Below are 20,570 nucleotides of genomic sequence, written 5' to 3' on the forward strand. Positions count from 1 at the left end.
CCACATTTGAGTAATACTTGAAATCGCTTGTACATGCCTTCTCACATTTTGTTTACACCTGGCCTGATTCTCTGCTTTTCTGGTTATATTTTATTCTTTTGTATTGTTTTACTCATTTGTTTTTATCTTATTTATGTATATTGACCTGACTTTTGGTTTTATTTTTATAATTTTATTATTTTATGTTTGCCTTTTTATTTTTTGATATGTTTTATGTTACTTCATTTTAAATTGTTTTACTAATTTTATTTGTACATTGCTTTGTTTTACATTTGTAATAATTGCAATTAATCAAGTAAGAATAAACATATACAATATAATTTTAGCATTGGCAATTAACATACCCCTTTTGTAATTTCTGCTTGAATCTTCTCAGAACAAACTTGGAGTTGTAAAATTACCCAAAAATCTTGGTTCCCAAATCTCTCCTGGGGGGATCTGAGCCAGTCAGGGTTTCAGGATAGCCACAGTGCATGTGCATTAAATAGATTTGCATATACTATTTCTGTTGCATGCAAGTTTATCTCATGCATTCACTCATTTTAAATAGCATGCTCTGTGCATGAACAATTACCCATAGCTCGATTATCATTCTCCAGAATATTTGACTTTGATACTGTACCGCTCAGCATAGAATGTGCTGCATTTAATTTATCTTTGTTAACATTATGGATATTTTGTTATGTGCTTCCAGGTGTCTTCTAGCTTGAGTTTTCAGACTGTCTAGTTCTATCCCCCTTATTTAATCCATTTCCTTATTACCCATCAGCCTTCTTTAGAATCCCATAACGCACGATATACTCCTCTATACAATCATACATTAAGCCCCTGCCTCCAGATTATTAAAAGAGACCATGATAATTAATAAAGCTTGATGCATCACATTTAAAGCTGCTGTAGGTCACCTGGGGCCTTATTTTGAATTGGCACCTAAGAAATTTAAATAAATAAATAAATGTGCTGACTCAAGAGTTGCACTCACAGTTACTACTGAACTTATTGGCTCCATTTCCGAGGAATTCCCTGGAAGCCTTTACACTTTGCAGATAAACTAGCTGGGCCTCTTTCTTGTTCAGTTCAAGTGTGGAGTCATTCTCAGCCTTCAGCACAGATTCACCAACAGTCATGAACTCCCATGATCTCCCACATCATGTGGAACTTACTGTATCTCTCCGGAATTCTCTGATTGCTTTCTTTTCCTGTGTGTGGAAAACAGACTTTCTATAGCGGCTAAGCAGTTTTAGGTAAGTGCACATGGTGTCAGGCTCCATATATGCTAAAACCTTTTTTCTATAGATTATCTCCGCACATCATCATATGTTCATCTCCTTTTTTCTGTCAATGCTATTGGTAATTGGCAAAACTCACTACTATAGCAAATCTGCTTGTAGACCCAAAAGTCTCAAATTATGTAATCTTCACACTAAGGAGCTCAAAGTACGTCTTTCTCAAGCATTCACAGATTTTACATATAGTCGGGTTGTAATCAAGGATTTTTATTTAAACCTAAAAGCATATACAATAGTGCAAATCAAAAATCACCATGTTAGCCTGGATAACAGTACAAAACTCACTCTGTCCATCTTCTGCACATATCAATCAGTCTTCATTTTGATGTAGGTTAGAAATGTGTTGATACGTGTTTCGTGTGTTAATGCTACATTAGCTTTACTGGTTTGTGCACTACTGCACATTAATGTTGAAGTGAAGTAGTATGATAAAAATATTAATGAGTGGTGTTGCATGCAAATACATGCAAAGCAACTCATTAATATTAAATGAGGTTACTGCTAGTTTTAAACAGTGTGATCGGTATTAACCACTGGGCGAAACCCTTTAGTATCCTGGGCATTTAATATGTGTGTTACGACAGATAACTCAAGGTCTTAGTCATAAACTAAACACTTTCCCATATAAAATAGACTACTCAAACGCTCTACTCCTAGGTCTCCCGAAGAACAGCCTTGCTCCCTTGCAGCTGCTACAAAATGCAGCTGCACGAATATTAACAGGCACACGCAGAAAAGAACACATCACACCTATTCTCAAACAACTCCATTGGCTCCCCATCACAGCCAGAATTCAATTTAAAACCCTCACCCTTACACACAAAGCCATCCACAATCCAAACATGCTCTGGTTCTCAGACTTCTTACACATCCGTTCCTCTTCCAGACCTACCAGAACGCCCTACACAGCAACCATACACACACCTTCTCCCAAACTCTTCCATCTAACAGCCACCAAACATCGCGCACTATCCCTAGCTGGACCCTCTTTATGGAATTCTATGCCCACCCACCTACGCCTTGAGACCTGCACTAAGAAATTCAGACAGAACCTCAAGACCTGGCTGTTCTCACGAGCCTACGCATGAGCCCCCTCTTTCTTATCACTCCTATACTCCTTCCCCCCTTTCTCAGCCCCTTCCCCCGCCCTCCAGGTCTATGACCGATAACTCCCCCATTTAAATCACTCCCTCTTTGTATTCTTATTGTACATAATCTATACTTTTGTATTTAACTATGTTTTGCGTTTACTGATTGTACAGCAAAAACCTTGGTTTCCCTCCTCCAACCCCCTTTCCCCTCGCCTCTCTCCCCCCCCCCCCCCCCCCCAGTTCGATTATCAGTTTGATTGTAAAGCCCTGTTGGCTACTTTTTTGTTCTATGGAAACCGATGTGATGTTTTCTTAATGAATGTCGGTATACAAAAAACTTTAAATAAATAAATAAATATAAATAAATATACACTGAAACAGGAAATATTATGGCATAAGTCTTGAGAAATCCCATGTAAGCGGCTGTTTGAGATGGACACAGACATAGGAGAAACAGTACCCCCTTTCCTGTTGTATCTTGTGTTGAGTAATGCAGCTGCAGAAATTTTATTTAGGTGTAACCCAGCCCCTCGACAAAAAACCCCCCCACAGTTATCCTGTTGCTATGAATTAATTTCCTTTCCTTGTTTTAGAGGTTATTTAATTGGTATTAAAGCACAAAAGTGTAAGAGAAGATTTGATATTTGTGGGCATTAAAGGGAAGTTCTACTCATTCTATCATTTTTAGCTTATCTTATGTACTCTGAGTTAATGAAACCTAACTTAGATGTATATTATTCTCTTGGGATCCATAGTTTAGATTTTAGGTAAAATTAGAATTACAATGTGCTATATAAAAAGGAATAGAACACAGGCCAAATTGCTGCTAATTAATGAATTGCATGTAAAAAAAAAAAAAAAAAAAGATTCTTCCTTAATGTTAAAGTGCTAATTACATTTTTTTCACCAATATGTAAGGGCAGTTAAGATATAAGAAGGTGTTTCATTTCACCACAGATGAGTTATTATTCATAGCTAACTACTTCAGTGTATTGTAAGATGGACTTTAAAGATAGCGGATCAGAGAATAAGAACAGTAACCTCTATTGTTTTCTGGAAGATTTACTCTGTACTGAGTACCTTCTGTAAACTGTTTATTTGTAATCACACTTCAAGTGCAGATTTACACAATTCACAGCAAATGACACCGTAAAACCTTTCAAGTCTACCATCCTAGCAAGTGATAAAAAATAAATAAGGATTGCATTTCCACCTATGAAATGCAGAAGTTAATTACATTACATTGAGGGCACCAAGAGAAGAAAGAGAATTATATACATTCCAGTATGAACTCTAATTTTATTATAATGTTCAGCTTCTTGTCTAAGGAATTAAGTCTGCTAGTTGCAGCCTCATACTGAGTCTGGAATCCATGGGGATCTAGCTGAGGTCTAATTTTCCACTGTATTGACACAACCTATCTAGCCAAATATGTGAGCTGGGAGACTAGCATTTATCAAATCTTGGCCAGGTGTCGTATCCCATATCCGCAAGTAAGCAAAGTTTTGGAGATGAGGAAACTGCATAACCAAGTATTTTCACAATTTCAACTTTTGACATCCTTCCAGAATTTTTGAGTGTGATGATATAACCACCACTTATGTAAATATGTACCTTGGTGACCACAGTGTTTTCAGTATAACATGCTATCAGAAGAATCATATAATAAAAGCACAAAAAGACCAACATGGTCCATCCAGTCTGCCCAGCAGTTACTGATTCTGTCCCCCCAACCCCGGCAGATGTGCACATAAATTCACCCAACCTCTGAAGCTGAACCACTGCCTTTTTTGGTTTGTAACTTTTGCTCCATTCAGGTTACCCCAGTGCGTGATTACCATCCTCTTGCCAGTAGGGATCTTCCATGCCTTGCCTTTTTCAATACCATTACCATTTTTGTCTCCATTGGGAGGGCATTCCTAGCATCCATCACCCTTTGTCCTATCCTTTGAAGCTTCCCCTAGTTCTCAAATTTTCTTTCCATTGATAAAAGTTTGCTTCTTGAATATTACCACCTTTTAGGTATTTAAATGCCTGCATTAGATTCCCCTTGTCTCTCTTTCCTCTCTAGAGCGTACTTATAAAGCACCTCTAGGCATATTTAGAGCCTCAAATCTCATCTCTATGGTATCTGATGCACACCATTGTGGTGGACTTTCTCTAGGCTGCCTTTAGCTGCTGTCTCTTATTTTGAGATGTGGTGTTCAGAACTGAACACAGTATTTGGGGCGGAGGCCTTACTAATGTTCTGTACAGTGGCACGATCACTTGTTTTTTCTGCTATTTATGTCTCTCCCTGGGCATCACAATGGTCGGCCCCTGTGACATAGTAAGGGCAAAGGCTATCGGCGCCATTTTGAATACTGGCAGCCGACGGCCCGAGTGCAGGAGATCACTCCCGCACCCCCGCTGGACCACCAGGGACTTTTGGCAAGTCTTGGGGGGGAGGGGGGGTTCAGGAGGGTGGGGAGTTGTAGTTAATTAACTTTAAAGGGTTGGGATGGGGTTTTTTGTTTTTTTCAAGATCTATGCTGATGATATTCGTTTGTTTTTTCCAGTTAATTCAGCTGTGAATACAGCGGTGGCTCAAATTGATTTTTGCATGTTACATTAAAGGCCGGATGTCTACCCATCAATTAGTACATAACATTCGGAAGACAAACTGTTTGGATATCTTATTCACCAGTACTAGATAATTGTAAATGTCTTTTGATTGAGGATACGTATATACAGTTTGTTGATACTGTTTGTAGTTTGACTTTTTGGTTTGGTTCCACAATGTGATGCACTGCACATATTCAAAAAAATTCTATGCATGGGCTTTTCTAAACTCCGACTGCTAAAAGATTTGAGAGATTTGTTGCCAGCCACTGATTTTAGAATGATTGTTCAAGCATTTGTTCTGTCCATCAGATCTGATAGATCTCCCTAAATATAGGTTCAAGGCAATCCAACTACTCCAAAACAGTGTGGCTTGTCGAAAGCGATATGATCATTAAACTACACTGGCTGCCAGTAATTCGGCGAATGAAATTTAAGATTTTAGCCTTAGAGTTCAAAACACTTAATTTAGACAAATAATCTGGGCCCTCATATTTAACAGTTTATCAACCTGCTCAAGTATTACGCTCTTCTAGTCTAATGCAATTAATTGTTCCATCTTTTAAACCTTAAGGCTTAGCTGCGTCCTGTAATCATGCATTTTATTTTATTGGTCCTTCATTCTGGAATGAGATGCTGTTTGCACTGAGTTCCATACCTATTAAAATGTTTTGTAAATGTTTAAAGACCCATCTTTTTCCAGGAAGCATTTTTATAAAGATTCAAGTTGTGTTGTAAAAATGTGACCACGCCTCACATTTTCCTAGATCACTTTTCACTGACTACTCCCTTCATTGTGCCCACTTTATTGCAGATCTTACTATCATCTGCAAAAAGACAGTTTTCCTTCTAACTTTTCTAACTGAGCACTTTACTAATCGTCACTCTTCAGAATGAACTCCATTTACTACCACGTAGTGTTTGTCACTCAACCAGTTTCTAATCCAGTCCTCCACCTTGGGACTCAGCCCCCAGACTGCTCAGATTATTCATGAGCTTCCTATATAACTTTGTGCTGCAAGACACACATTTGTATATTTGATAGTTGTCTGCAGATGGAATTCTAGAAGAGTCCAGCTACAGAGCTGGTCCTGCTGAAAGGACTGACATTTTCTTTAAAAGGGAAAATTGAGGAATATAATTTGATATTGGCCCCATAATGGTCTCTTGAAGGCAGTTGAGCATTGGGTTTTGCCTCTGAAGCACTTGTTCTATTCTAGGCCATAATCTGGTTTGGTGTACTTAGATTTGTTTCTAAATGCTCATTATTGTGAGTGCAATGGATGCTATTTTCTACTTTCTATGCAAAGCATCTTCTAAATTAAACACCTATAGGGAGAGTAATTTTCAAAAGCATTTCTATGAACAAAACAGTGTTAAGCACAGAAATGGGCTTTTGTAAAATTGCCCCCCCAATAATGTCATGTCATGTTGCCATATAAGTTTACCTGGACTGAGTGGGAGGTGTTCCTGGGGGCGGAGCTGTAGAGGACTTTGGACTTGCGGGCATACGTTTGGATTTGAAAAAGTATGTGTTTAAATTTTTATGGGAAATATGTGCAGACATTTTAGCAAGTTTAATTTGTGCCGGTAGATTTGGTAGGATAATTTTCAAATCAGACTTACATTAAGTCAGCTTTGAAAATTGGTGTAACTTGTGTGCATATTTGCTTGCTAATTACACACAGTGTTACTTTTTTTTTTTTTTTTTAGTGAAATTTTGTATTAAATTAGTAGACAGTACATATTTTCCCTACAGTGCAGGAGTTCCTCTTGCATGGAAATTCTACTTTAAGAAAATTATTTTTTGAACAAGCCCTATATTGCTTGTACTGTTTAATCCCTGGATGCTTTTTAATTTTGAAAATTGTACTGCACCACGATCCCATTCCATCAGGAAAGTGCCATAGAACAATAACAAAGCTTTGCTATAGGAGAACCAGAGCAGATAAGCACTGATTTCATCACCTATGTGGTATTCCTCATGCTCAGCTATTATGCTGTGCCACATGGCATCCAAACAATGCCAAAAATGATTGTTTGAAGAAAGAGAAACTATTTGTGTAGACTAGAATAACTCATTTAAAGATAACAGCGGTTTGGTGTGAAAAACAGTAAAATATTCCTAGTTTCTAATTCATACTTTTAGTACGAGAAACACCACTAGCGTTGAGAAGTGAGAAAGTGCCAGTTAACAGTTGCATCTGATAAGCTAATCTATTAGATGTATCAAATTATCTAATTAGTTTTATTCTCAGATGTTTACAAAGGGACTGAGGCATAATAGCCATTTGAAGCTCTTGTATAGAAATAACTAATTCAGTATAATTCCAGCATAGAAACACAGCCATTTCATTTTTTTTTTTTCTGAAAGTTTTATTATAGTTCTAAAATATTTTATTGATTTTACATTCTACGTGATATCTAACATAAAAACATATAGGGGTAGTTTTTAAATATTCTTAGTTTTGGCCCAGCATCCTGCTTGTTCCTGGCAGATGGAAACAGAAGTAAAACTTGCAGAGAGGGGCTTCATCACATTACTTGGTAACAGCTGACCCCTCTGCTTTGCAGGATCGCCGTAGGACTCTGAACAAGCTGCTTTAACCAGGTGCCGATTTATGCGTAGAACCGCTGGGGCTCATTTTCAAAAACAGCCGCGCGTATCTTATAAAATCCGGGGTCGGCACGCGCAAGGAGGTGCTTCGGACGGAACATTCCTTCCGCCTCCCCTCACCTTCCCCCCCCCCCCTCCACCTTTGTCGGCAGATTTACGCCTACCCGAGGCAGGTGTAAATCTACGCGCGCCAGCGGGCTGCTGGCGTGCCATCACCCGACCCGGGGGCTGGTCCGGAGGCCTCTGCCACGCCCCCCAGGCCGGCACCACACCCCCGGACCCGCCTCGAACCGCCCCCCTGACCCCCCGGACAAGCCCCCTCCTGCCCCTTTTACAAAGCCCCGGGACTTGCACGCGCCGGCGCGCCTATGCAAAATAGGCGCGCCGGCACGCGTAAATCCGGCCGGATTTACGCGCGCAGGGCTTTTAAAATCCGGCCTGCTAGTACAGATAATATAACAGTCCTGCATTTCTGAGGCCTGGGCATTACAGGTTCCTGCTGTAGCACTTGACAGGCCATATTTCTATGGTATACGTGGATTTAAATATGCATACAGTTTGGATTTTAGAAAAAGCAAGCTGCCTGAATTAGCCACAAAAGACATTATTCATGAATTCAAATTTTAGAAGGAATATAATGTATTATATGATGTGCCCTGCTGCTTTAATTGGTGCTCCCACAAACCGACTTTGTCTTTAAATTAGACTTCTATTCACCAAGTACAGATGGTATTCCTCTGTGAAAAGCTAATTTCAATCCTAGAAATGTAAAGTTACTCCTAAAAGATATGTTTGTTTCTGGTTTTATTCTAAGAGTCTAATTATTCAGTTAAAATATAGTTCAGGCATGTCGGAGTAAAAATATTTCACAAGTCCAACAGGAGAAGGTTCTTTTAGATTTAAATTAATCTGTCTTTTTTTTTTTTTTTTGTTAAATGGATAAAGGTAAAACCTTGTCAACCGGTTATTTTCATTTTTCTAAATTGTAGAATTGGATTTCCAGATCTTTAAGATGTTTGTGGTAAATATTCCACAAGTGGAGGAGTAGCCTCGTGGTTAGAGCAGTGGCTATGAACCAGGAGACCAGGGTTTGAGTCCCGCTGTCGCTCCTTGTGACCTTGGACAAGTCACTTTACCCTCCATTGCCTCAGGTACAAAAACTTAGATTGTGAGCCCTCTGGGGACAGGGAGATACCTACAGTACCTGAAGTGCTGAAAAAAGTGTGAAAATCAGAATATAAAAATAAAATAACTGCCTAGCAGACAACTTCTTGCCATGCACAGCTGGTTTTTAGTATCCGTAATTAGTTTCGAAGTTACTTGAATATACTCTGCCTTTCTTATAGAATCCGAGCTAACAAATACATGGCCAGTTGAGGCTCAAGTTCTTCTTCAAGACATGTCATGGAATAATGGTATGAATATTTTATTTTCGATTATAGCTCATGCAGTTGTGACCTTGGGCACGTTACATTTCCCTTCGTTACCTCAGGTACAAACTTAGGGGGCCTATTTCTTAAGCTGCAGTATTTTCCCCGGAGGAGGAGAATATTGTGATGGTTACTAAGCTGCAGTATTGGTAGTTTAGTGAGGATCTGGCTCAGCGGTGGCCATTTTCCACAGTGGCGCTGTCTGCCCCATCACATGATGGAGCTAGCAGAAGATATCAGTCAGCATAAGAATATGCCATACTGGGTCAGACCAAGGGTCCATCAAGCCCAGCATCCTGCTTCCAACAGAGGCCAATCCAGGCCATAAGAACCTGGCAAGTACCCAAACACCAAGAAGATCCCATGCTACTGATGCGATTAATAGCAGTGGCTATTCCCTAAGTAAACTTAATTAAAAGCAGTTAATGGACTTCTCCAAGAACTTCTCCAAACCTTTTTTAAACCCAGCTACACTAACTGCACTAACCACATCCTCTGGCAACAAATTCCAGAGTTTAATTATGCGTTGAGTGAAAAAGAACTTTCTCCGATTAGTTTTAAATGTGCATCATTTGGGAAAATAGCTGCTGCCAGTTCCGGAACCTATAGGGTGTTCTAGGTCCCCATTAGACCATCAGGACAAATTTAGTACATTTGGGGAGCGCCAGTGTCTCTACTTCCAGGGGAGTGAAACATTATTTTTTTGTACTTAGGCTGTCTCAAGGGGTGGTAGGGGATTGGGACAGGGGTCTTGAGAGACACTTGTGGGGATAATCAGCCCCTTTAATTCACAGCCCTGGGAGCATCGGGGCCTGCATTAGTGTCCCGATGCTCCCGGGGAAAGTTAGCTACAACTCCTGAGCTATGCTACTTCATAAGACACGTATACTAGCCTTCCTTGTCAATTACATTTGCTGCTAGAGTTCCATATTGTTGTAAATTGCACCACTTGCTGTTTAGCGTTGTGGTAGTGCATCGACAATGGTCCTTTCTATTCTTATGGAGGGTAATTTTCAACGGCATTTAGACACATTAATCAAGATTAATATGGATAGATTGCCTGCCTCAGTGTCTTGAGTCACGACATACATATTTGCAGTGTTGAAAATGGTTGGGGGCCAGGGATGGAGATGGTGGAGAAGGGAAAGTACTCATGTACCTGTGATCCTTGATTGCCTTGACTTTTAAAGGGAAACTCCCCACAGGGAAGCTTCCCTTTGAAAATTAGCTTGCAGGTCCCACAGACCTGTAAACTGCCTACAGTTTTTAAAAATCGCCCCCATTGGTTTCCTTATTTCCCTTTTGCTTGTGGGAAGCTTTGCTATGTCTGTTAATTTTCATCCAGTGCATCCCACTCATCCTGTCCAGTGGAAATATATTTTATAGCCTGTTGGTTGTGATGGTCTAGTTTTCATTTTCATGTGTCATTAAATAGTATTGATGATGTAGATATTATATACCCCTTTGAAGCCCAGAGAGCTTATCACACATGAACTGTTGGGGAAAAAAACTAGCAGAGTTCAGATTACTCGTCCGGTATTGTGTTGCCAGCAGTGGAAGTACAGGATTGTCACCAAAGCTCTGGCTTGTTCAGATTATGTATTACTTACAGTGAAAGATCCTGCACCAATTATACAGACTTTAAACAATTAAGCTTATTGCAAATATGGAGAATTCCAGAACTGTGCTTAAAAGAAACCATAGAATTTTACCTCAACTAATAATTTTAATATTTGTTGTTTATAGGATTGAGCAGTAAAGCAGATTTAAATCTACACATGGACTGAAATGTGCTATTATATTTTTGACTTGTATTTTGATGTATCTGATTGATTGTAAGCTGCCCTTGGTCATTTTTGGAGGAGGACAGTATACACCTCGAAAATGTAATATAATTTTTTTTATTCTTAGATGACCAGTGCTATATTTCCTTGTGTCGTTGTGGTGGACAATATATTCTCTCAGGAAGTGAGGCTGAAGATGTCTCCCTGATCTGCTGCAATACTTGTTCATTAACTATAGAGATTCTTCACAACAGCTGACATGACAACTGTTCCTACAAACACAATAGGAAGATGGCGGTCTGCAAAATAGAAAATAATCTCATTCTCTGAACTTTCAGTGCTTGGACAGAATTGAATATTCAGGATGAAATGAACGTGAAGCACACACTGAAGGATTAAAGTTATTTTGTTTTATGCAATTTGATATGAATCATGTAAATGTATGTGAATGTATATGAATCTATACCTGTAGATATGGCCCACTACAATTTGGTGGCTAAAGGAACTGTTGTATCTTCCACTTTGCCTCTTATTCCCCTCCAGTATTTCTACCTGTGTGACTGACAATAAATGATAGTGTGGTGAGTGACAGATAAAGTATGCAGAAAATTCATTAATATTTGTTGAAAAGCTATGCTCGATATAGTCCCTTAAAGCTACAAAATCAGTGTAATTTTAATAATTATAAACCTGCAACAATAAGCGGTTTGCTAAAAGAGAATGAACTAATAATTGGATGACATTATCATGTTTCCATTTCATCTGAATATAGCAGGACTTATGCTACAGTTTATTCTGTTGTTTGTTCTGAGGGGTTGCTGACTGCTATATTATTTTCAAGATTATAATTTCCCAACTATAGAGCAGATGGGGGGGGTTAATAAATATTTATTTCATATGGTTTTTTTCAGCTTTAAGTGATGTCTATGGATTCTATTTTGTAGGCAAGCAGGATCAATTGTCCATACAAGCAGGTGATGTCTTCCAGTTACACAGTCATGGAACAGAGCTCTGAGCTCAGAAAAACCCTCTCGCTGAGAATGTGTGAATGTTTCTGCGCGGTTGCTATCTCATGAGCCCCCTCTGCCTTTTATCCAGGTCATTGGTTTTGGCACCAAGTGATTTGGAGCATTGCATGAAGGCAAAGAAGCACGGTCATCTGTCCTGGTTGACTCACGATGACAAGAACAGGCAGATGTTAGCAACAGTCATATGTCCTCCCAAGCATCCCTGTAGAGAAGGCCACTTACCTGCAAGTACCCAAGTCACAGACTCCAATGCTCATCAGGTGACACATCTCTTTCTGCTGCCCACCCTGTGTTAGCCATTAGCAGTTTTCAAGGAGGAACTCAAGAAGATTCAGGAGACATTAAAGTGTCAATTTGCTCGATTTGGTGCATCAGCATCAAGCCAAATTGAAGTCCAACCTCTTCTGGAAGTTGTCAGTGCACCGGCAGCTGTGGCATTGATACCACTACCTGGAAGGGCATTTGTTATCAACAGTACCCATACCATTGTCTATCTCAAGTGCATTGTGAAGGAAAGCCTTGGCCATTCAAGTCCTTTTGCAGGTGTTGACAGAAAGGCAGATTCATTTAGGCCATATCCCTGATCCAACCATCTCAGTCAGATTCTGAGGGTTCTTTTGGGGTATGGTTATGGCTCTGAGGAATTTTTTGAACCATAAGCATCCACGGGTTTCACCTCAACTCTGTGCTCAATAGGACAAAACACCACCTGAGGACCTTTCCTACTCTGATTTTGAAAGGCAAATGTCTAAGAATATTCTATTAGATTTAGAGGAGGCAGACCTCAGGGCTTTACTTCTGAAAATCCTTCAGTTTCTCAGTACTCCATTAGATTCTTAAGAAAACACAGATGAGAATGTAGGCACCTCTCTCCTCCCCCCCCCCCCCTCTCCCACTTCAGTGCATCTGGTTAACAGGAAGGCAGCCACAATGTTTCATGTCTAGAATGTTCCTGGATTCAACAACCAGCAGCTTCCACACCACATAATCTGTCAATAAAGCCAAGAGGTCCAACATGTATTACTCAGTGAGCCCCTAGGAAGAAATCTTATACACTTAGGGGTAGATTTTATAAGATACGCGCGTAGCCGTAGGCTCGGCGCGTGCAGGGTTTTTTTAAAAAAGGTTACGCGCGTACCCCTTTTAGAATCCGGCCCTTAGTATTACTAAACTATTACACTGATGTCCAGCATTGCATGCTACCAATTGTTTGAGTAAATACGTGTATAACATTCTGGAAGAGGTCAGGACTTTCTCAGTTCTTCAGCAAAAGGTAGCCAATGACCTAAAAGCACTATTAGCCCAGGGTTGAGTGTGGAAAGTACTTGATCTGTTGATGTTTTTGAGACAGCAGCAAGTCTCTGCTATAGGAATCACTGCTTGCAGGCTCTCATGACTGCAAGCTTCCAACCTTATTTATTTCAGCTTGATTGCCGCTTCACATTCATATTCTCAAAGAACAAAGAAGCAAGTAAATAAGCACATTTGACTACCTCGTAATTAAGTTCCAAGACAGTAAGGGACTGAAAATTGTTCTCAACTACCACCCACAAATCACCCTGACTTTCTTAAATTATCTGAATTCTTATGTGACATTGTCATTTCTACCCACCACTTTTTGGTACTAGGTGATTTCAACTATCATGCAGAGGCCCCTCTCAAAGGGCCTGCTGCCACCTTGCCACACAACATAGATAACCTTAGCTTGATTCAACTAATCAAGTTTCACACTCACAAACTTGGTCATTCCTTTGACCTAATCTTCCATTCCTCAAGCTTTAAGCCTGACCCCAACTCAATATCTGTAGTCTCTACCTCATGGTCAGTTCAAAACCAGGTCAGCATCCCAATCCCAAAACAAACAAGCCATGCTGTTATTTCCAAATCTCCTACCGTGATCCTATCTGCCATCACGTGAAAAATTAAGCAATCTTATTAACATACCAACAATCCCTGCTTCCACAGAACCACTAGTCCAACATGGAATAATGAATTCTCCACAGCTACTGAGACCCTAATCCCTCTCAAAATGATCAGACCCCCAAAGAATTCTTCATGGTTCCTTGAAGGTCTACTTTTTTTAAACAATCCCGATAAATTGAACGTGCAAGGCGAAAACAAAAAACATCCCAACCTTCATCTCTGCAAAGAACACTTCCATGGACAATTACATTTTCCATTAGATAAGTTTATTTGCATTTAAAACAATTCAAGAAGATTTCGGGAGGTTTTTCTGACTTATGATTATACTTAGCTTGTGAACTTGTAATGTTTTTTTACATGGAGCCAGTTTGTAAGGTCTTTTCCTCCAGTCTTCTAAGAATTTTACCATCTGAGGGATTATTGTAATTTGTGAATAAATCCAGTAACTGCATTTCACAGTAGCACTTGATGATTTAATTTCTGCAAGTCGTATAACAATATATAGAGGGTAATTTTCAGTAGTGTATGAAAGTCGGCACATGTGGGCATAAGTAGGAGTTCTTAATGTTCACTTGCATTTTATAAACTGTTCAGTAAGAGCCACACAGTTTACAAATCACCATGTATCACTGACGTTTAAATAGACGTGTTCTGTTTCAGTACACACTTTTCTTAATGCATGAATCCACATCGTTTCTACACCTGTTTTATAAATATGTGCATATATTTTATGCCTTAATTTAACATGTACATAACGTCCCTCAGTTTATACATGGAGGCAGGTAGTCTATACAGATGGCTGATGTACATCTCATTTATGAAAATACTTAGTTGTGTGTATACTTCCAACATGAAGATCTATATCGGTTGACACAGACTTTCAGCAATTCACCCACTCCCTCTACCACTTACTCTAGACTCTCTACCCAAAAATTGCAGACAAAAGAAAAGTCAAATGTAATTTCCGTGACACGATTAGCAGGTGTGAAAGCATGCTACCCATGGTTGATAACTTATCTGCAATGCTTTGTTTATAAATGTACATGTACTTCCAAAACCTGCTTGGAATGTCACTTTTTATGCGGATACCTTTCCATAGGGTAGTGATAGTACATTCATACTACCGCCTCTCTGAAAATTTGCTTTCCACACACGAGACTACTTGTATATGTATATGTCAATTATACATACAACCTCGGTGTATGTCTTTTGAAAATTGTCCCCATAGTGTCTCATAATATATATGAATTAAATATACAAGTTTATCTCATAGTTAAAAATATTTTTATTTTAAATAAAAATGAGTTGTCTAAATTTTAAAAAGAAATCAAAAACGTTAAGTGCAGTGTAAAATAGTGAACTACAGTGGAACACTTTTCAGTCAGTCATCACGACGTGCACGACCATTTGGGCAATCTTGTAGAAATCCAAAATCATTTAGTGGCCATATCTGCAAAATATGAAACGCCAGCAATCAAATATAGACCATATCTATTTTATTTCCTAGCTTCAATAAAAACTATTATCAAAGTGATTCAAGGGGGTAGGGCTGATAGTCTGTTCATTTATTGTTACTATATGATCACTGTTTTAACATCTGAAAAATCATTAAAATGAAACCCATGATGATATAGGGGGAAAAAAATTATAAATCAACAACTTCAATGTTTAAGATCTGAAATTGTATTTTTTTTTTAGCTGAATCACAGAGAAGAAAGATGGGATAGATTATTACTCCCTCACCCTTGAACTCCTAATCACAATCACACTTCTGACCTATTTCCAATCAACATCCAGACATTTCCACATTTCAAGTACTTGACTGGTGGAGGGGAGAGCTCAGCAAATTTACTTTAATTTTCAGCCATAAAAATCTTAGATTTACTTATGAACATTTAATATTCCTTCTTTTCCAAGCTCGTCTCAAGGTGGATTACATTCAGATTTAATGTCATATTCCTACTACAATAATGGAAAGGCATGTAAAGATATTTAGGTCCAAGGGGGATTAATAGTCATCGGCGGTAGTGTAAGGAATGATGTCATTATAAGAAGATACAATAGTGCAGTAGTAATGTTGGGAGAAGAACCTAGCGCAATGGAAGAGAGAGTCACTAGGGAATACATTCAGAGCTAGATGATATGATCTCATGATTAAGTTCCAGGAGGATACATTTCACTGGTAAAAATATTTCTGGGAATATTTTGTTTCCTCCACAACCTTCGGTGAAACCAGTAGATTTTAATAACAAGCTGAACATAAATATGCATTTATTATGTCTGTATCACGTACCGTTTGCCAGAAAAGTGCGATATACATTAAGCATTGTTACGTGTCTGTAGCGGCATAAGCTATAATGGCAATGTTGGCACCAGAAAACAAAACTAAAAATGTTTTGCCGCAGATTTTCGTTTGTAATCACTGTCCGACGCTTCGCAGATGAAACTCCAACAATAGTCACCCAGCATGGAGGGGATTCCACTTGCCTTGATACTGTTTCTCCATTTTGACAATGTCTTGATGAAACCTTTCACCATGTTCGTCACTCACATCGCCAAGGTTGTCTAGGAAGAAGTCCAAGTTGAATGAAGAAAATGTATCTTCATTGACATGTCGCACTTCATCAATTTGTATGCCTGAAGCAGATTTTTAACCTGTTCGACATAGTCTGGTGCCTTATAGTTGCCTAGAAAGTTACAAACAACATTCTTGAAGGCTGTCCACGCAACACGTTCTGTACCTTGCAGAAGACAATCAAAGTGGCTGTCCATCACAGCTCGGATTTGTGGGCCAACGAAAACACCTTCTTTTATGCGTTGTCATGGAAACTAGTTGGAATCTTGCAGCCGAGCTGGGATTTGCCTGAGCAAGTTCTGACATGATCAGGCAGAGGTTCTTGGTGTATTTTTTAAAAAAGTTAGTCTCTGTTACATGTTACGTTGCTTATGGCCGTCAAAAATACAACACAAATTTTAAAAATCATAAAAACTACTGTCCAGCAAGAAAATATATGTACGCAAGATTGTTTTAAAATTTCACAATTATTGTAACACAAACTTGGCCGTTTCTCAAAAACCTTACGTGATGTACAAATTTCGACGTAATATCTGTGATCAGCATAAAAAAAATCTATTTGGAACACCAAAAAGCCTGAAGGAAACAAAAACTTTGTTTACCAGTGTTTTCTTTACTAATCTTGTCACAGTTTTATTACAGTTAAAATGGAGTTTGAGGAAAGGCAGGACTCAAAAGCAGCCACAGGGTAAAAATAAACAAAACTGTTATGTTCTCAAGCAGTGCAGTTTTTTTTGGATGCATAATCACTATATTGTGATTGGTTGATTTAGACGTGGCCCTGTATGTATATTGACTGGTTTATAGGAAGCAGAAGGATTAGTGTTACTGCACAATAGTACATACTAAATATCAGAAATGGGTAGTGTGTTCATATAAGGTTAAAAATTAACTCTGCTATAATGGTTCTCAAAGTATGGATCAGTGCCACTACTTTTATTACATTAATAGTTCCCACTGCGTTACTTCTGATGATAACAGTAGTTCACTGAGATCAAATAATGTTAGAATGTGCAGATAATCTTTTCTCTGCATACTGGCCTTGATCTTCAATGGCATTGTTCCTGTAAAGTATAAGAAACTCTACTCTCTCTGTACATAGGCCTCAGCAGTAAACTTTTGTCTTTGGAGAACTGCACCCTGCTGAAATCTCTACAACTATTCCTCTAATTACACTTCTCAAGTGTCGCAGCTTCATCTGAATGTGCCAGACTTCCATGGTAAACAGCTACAATGCTCATGAAAATGGCAAATAGAGTTCACGTTTCTTTATTTGTTTTTAAATTGTTGGTGTGTTAGTTAAGATGTTAGGTATCTGATATTACCCCCTCTGGTTTATAAAAACAGATTATTGTAAAATATAAATTTTGGCAGTTAGCAACAGACTAATGCCATCTAAAAGTGATAACAGTAGGCATACAGTGACAATAAGTGCTTTCCATTAATGAAAAACACCTATAATAAAAAATCATAGAGTGAGTGGTTTTGTTATGAATTAATGATAAAATAATAAAGTACAAAACCATTAGGAAAATGGCATGTTTCATTTGTGCAAACTTACCTTTAGGCAAATGCGTCCTTTGATTAATGCATATGGGACAGGCCCATAAAATCTAGAATCTGTAGAGTTCTTGAGATTATCCCCTTCCAGCCAAACATGTCCTTTTGGTACCTATACAACAAATATGCTAGGTTAAAGAAAGCTCTTCCAATGTTTATTCTTTATTGCATTAATACTTTTCGGTGTGATGGATTATTTTTGATACAGTATGAACCAAGAGAAGAAATATTTCCAAATACACGTTCTATCACATGTTCCAAAAACACTAGTTTGGAACAAAATACCCAAAATTAAGATGTAAGCGATTAGAGCAATGTGATGTTTATTAATTTAATAGACTTCAAAGGAGGTTTGTAGAATGTTGACCAAAATCTGCCCTCCTGTCACAGTAGCAGCATGAACAAGGCAGCCACACACTCATCAAAACCCTGAGGCCAGCACCAGGGCTAGAACTGTTAGTGGGCTCCTGATGAACTAAATGGTAATTGATTCCGACATCAATTACAAATAATCTCATCATTTTATCGAAGTGAGCTTGTCAAAGTTTTAATTAAGATCACAGTTCATTCGGTGTGCAGGCAGGATCCACAACAGATTATGGTTTATGATGGCCATCATTATAAGTATACATTCTCTTTTTATAATTTACAAAATTAATGATGGTGACCTTATACTACATGACACAGCTTTGTTATTGCTTCTATATGTAAAAATATTTAGTTAGTTATTTCTTGCCTATACACAACTGCACTCAAGGCAAGTTACATGAATAATGTATTACCGCTCATAAAATCAGAAATCAAATTAAAAATAAATTACATTAGTACAACTCATCTTAACAAGAAAAACAAAACATCAAAATCATAACAAAACCAGGAAACAAACATGTAATTAAAAAAAATACTTTAGTAGGGGCCTAATTTTTTACCAAAGGCTTTCATGAATACTAAGTGCCTGATTTACTACGGCTTTTCTCCCATTCTGTATCTATTGGAAAAATGTTTAGTAAATGAAGCCCTAAGATTGTTAAGCTCTTCCTAAAGACCAGCAGATCATCTAATAAATCAAAATTTCAATGGAAGCCTATTTCACAGCATAGGCATTATACAACTAAAAGCCCTTTACCTAATGAGCTGAAATTTTTTAAAAGATGGTTCAACCAATAATGTCAACTTTCAAAGAACAAAGTGCGTGACCAGGTTAATATAATGTTAGGCATGCTTTAAGACAGGGGTGCTCAAACCGGTCCTACAGGCCCCCCAGCCAGTCGGGTTTTCAGGATATCCCTAATGAATATGCATGAGAAATATCTGCATACACCAGAGGTAAATCTCATGCGTATTCATTAGGGATATTCTGAAAACCCAGCTGGGGGGAGGGCCGTAGGACTAATTTGAGCGTCCCTGCTTTAAGATTCGCTGCCCCCACCATCTCAAAGCTTTAAATGCTAGAATTTGATGTGTTTTTATCTCTGATCAGTTAAGTGTCCACAAAGATAGAAGGCATCATTTCATGAATACTACATTCTACCATGCAGCTGCAGTTTGCACAAGCTGCAGGCTATAGCTGTATTTTTTGGAAAAAAATGAGAGAGAGCTAATGAAGCTTCACTAGAATAACACAAAAAAATGAAACCATACTATTATTACATATTTAAAAGGGAAACATAGCTTAGTGGTAAATATGAGGTTAGTATTCAAAGGTTAGTAATCTGTCTAAATGGAGGGAAAATTGTCTTTATGTTCATACATGCTGTCTTAAAGCTCATTCCATAGGCTTATCATGATTTTGTAATCGTAATAGACCATGAAAAGCACTGTAATAGCTTCAGAACTTGATGCTTACTTATCTAGCACAACCTCATCAAAACAGTGTTTTCTGAAAGTTTTAATAATATTTAAAACAATTTGAGTTGTAGGCAATTGACGCTTATCCGCTGTTTGTTGTATTCCTAACTCCACATTCATAGGGTATTTCACTCCACTATGACAAAGGATTTATTTTGCCTCCAGTGGCTATTTCAAGAATATGTTGTTAATATCTGATAACATTTTATTTAAAAGTTTTTATTGATATCTAATATTTTTTTGTTGTGTCTTCTGTTAAAAGTGGATAAGACCATACTAAACAATATAGTCTAGTCTTTTATTTCTAAAAAATATAAAATATTGCTTTATCTTATTGATTTATATGTCAAACACTTATTAAACAAGCGTATTTTATGCCCCTACACGTATCACTATAACCTTAGACGTTGTTTTACTTAACTACTTTAACTTAACCTTTTCTCTCTTTTCAGCAGCTGCTAAATGAAAACTTAAATTGTGCAGTAGACAGTATTTATCCACCAGCCATACTCCCACCCTTCATAATTACAGTCAATGGGTGCTGACACCAGCTAGACTACATGCAGCCACCCAAATAGTATAATAATGCTTGCTATTCCAAATCCTGACTTCATCATTAGCATGTAAAGACTGCAACCAGAAAACCCAACTTTGTTCACATTGTAATAGTATATGTATAATAGTACTACCCTAATCAATTCATGTTGATGAATGCTAAAAATGTTACACTTTGTATAAGTTGATTAAAGAGAGTCCAATGATCCACAAGTGGAGCTTCCTTGCATCTATTTTGGATACAGCGTCTAAGCTCATCAATTCAAGTT

General features: G+C 38.2%; 2 protein-coding genes across 5 annotated transcripts in view; one reads left to right on the forward strand and one right to left on the reverse strand.

The window, feature by feature from the left end:
- The window catches only part of DNAJC24 (DnaJ heat shock protein family (Hsp40) member C24), a 39,919-nt gene extending 28,190 nt beyond the window's left edge, over positions 1-11,729 (forward strand). For 2 of the 3 annotated variants that reach the window (XM_029583140.1, XM_029583141.1), the window contains exons 4-5: positions 8,945-9,013; positions 10,940-11,729. In XM_029583140.1, coding sequence (XP_029439000.1) covers positions 8,945-9,013; positions 10,940-11,070 — 200 coding nt within the window. In that variant the 3' untranslated portion in view covers positions 11,071-11,729. The remainder of the gene's footprint in view (positions 1-8,944; positions 9,014-10,939) is intronic. The other variant, XM_029583142.1, reaches the window with a different exon arrangement.
- Positions 11,730-15,030: 3,301 nt separating this feature from the next.
- Positions 15,031-20,570, reverse strand: part of IMMP1L (inner mitochondrial membrane peptidase subunit 1) — a 61,148-nt gene continuing 55,608 nt past the window's right edge. For both annotated transcript variants that reach the window (XM_029583137.1, XM_029583138.1), the window contains 2 exons: positions 17,900-18,010; positions 15,031-15,213 (listed from right to left, as the gene is read on the reverse strand). In XM_029583137.1, the coding sequence (XP_029438997.1) occupies positions 15,145-15,213; positions 17,900-18,010 (180 nt within the window). In that variant the 3' untranslated portion in view covers positions 15,031-15,144. The remainder of the gene's footprint in view (positions 15,214-17,899; positions 18,011-20,570) is intronic.

The sequence above is a fragment of the Rhinatrema bivittatum genome, chromosome 17, assembly GCF_901001135.1.
Source record: "Rhinatrema bivittatum chromosome 17, aRhiBiv1.1, whole genome shotgun sequence".
NCBI lineage: Eukaryota > Metazoa > Chordata > Amphibia > Gymnophiona > Rhinatrematidae > Rhinatrema > Rhinatrema bivittatum.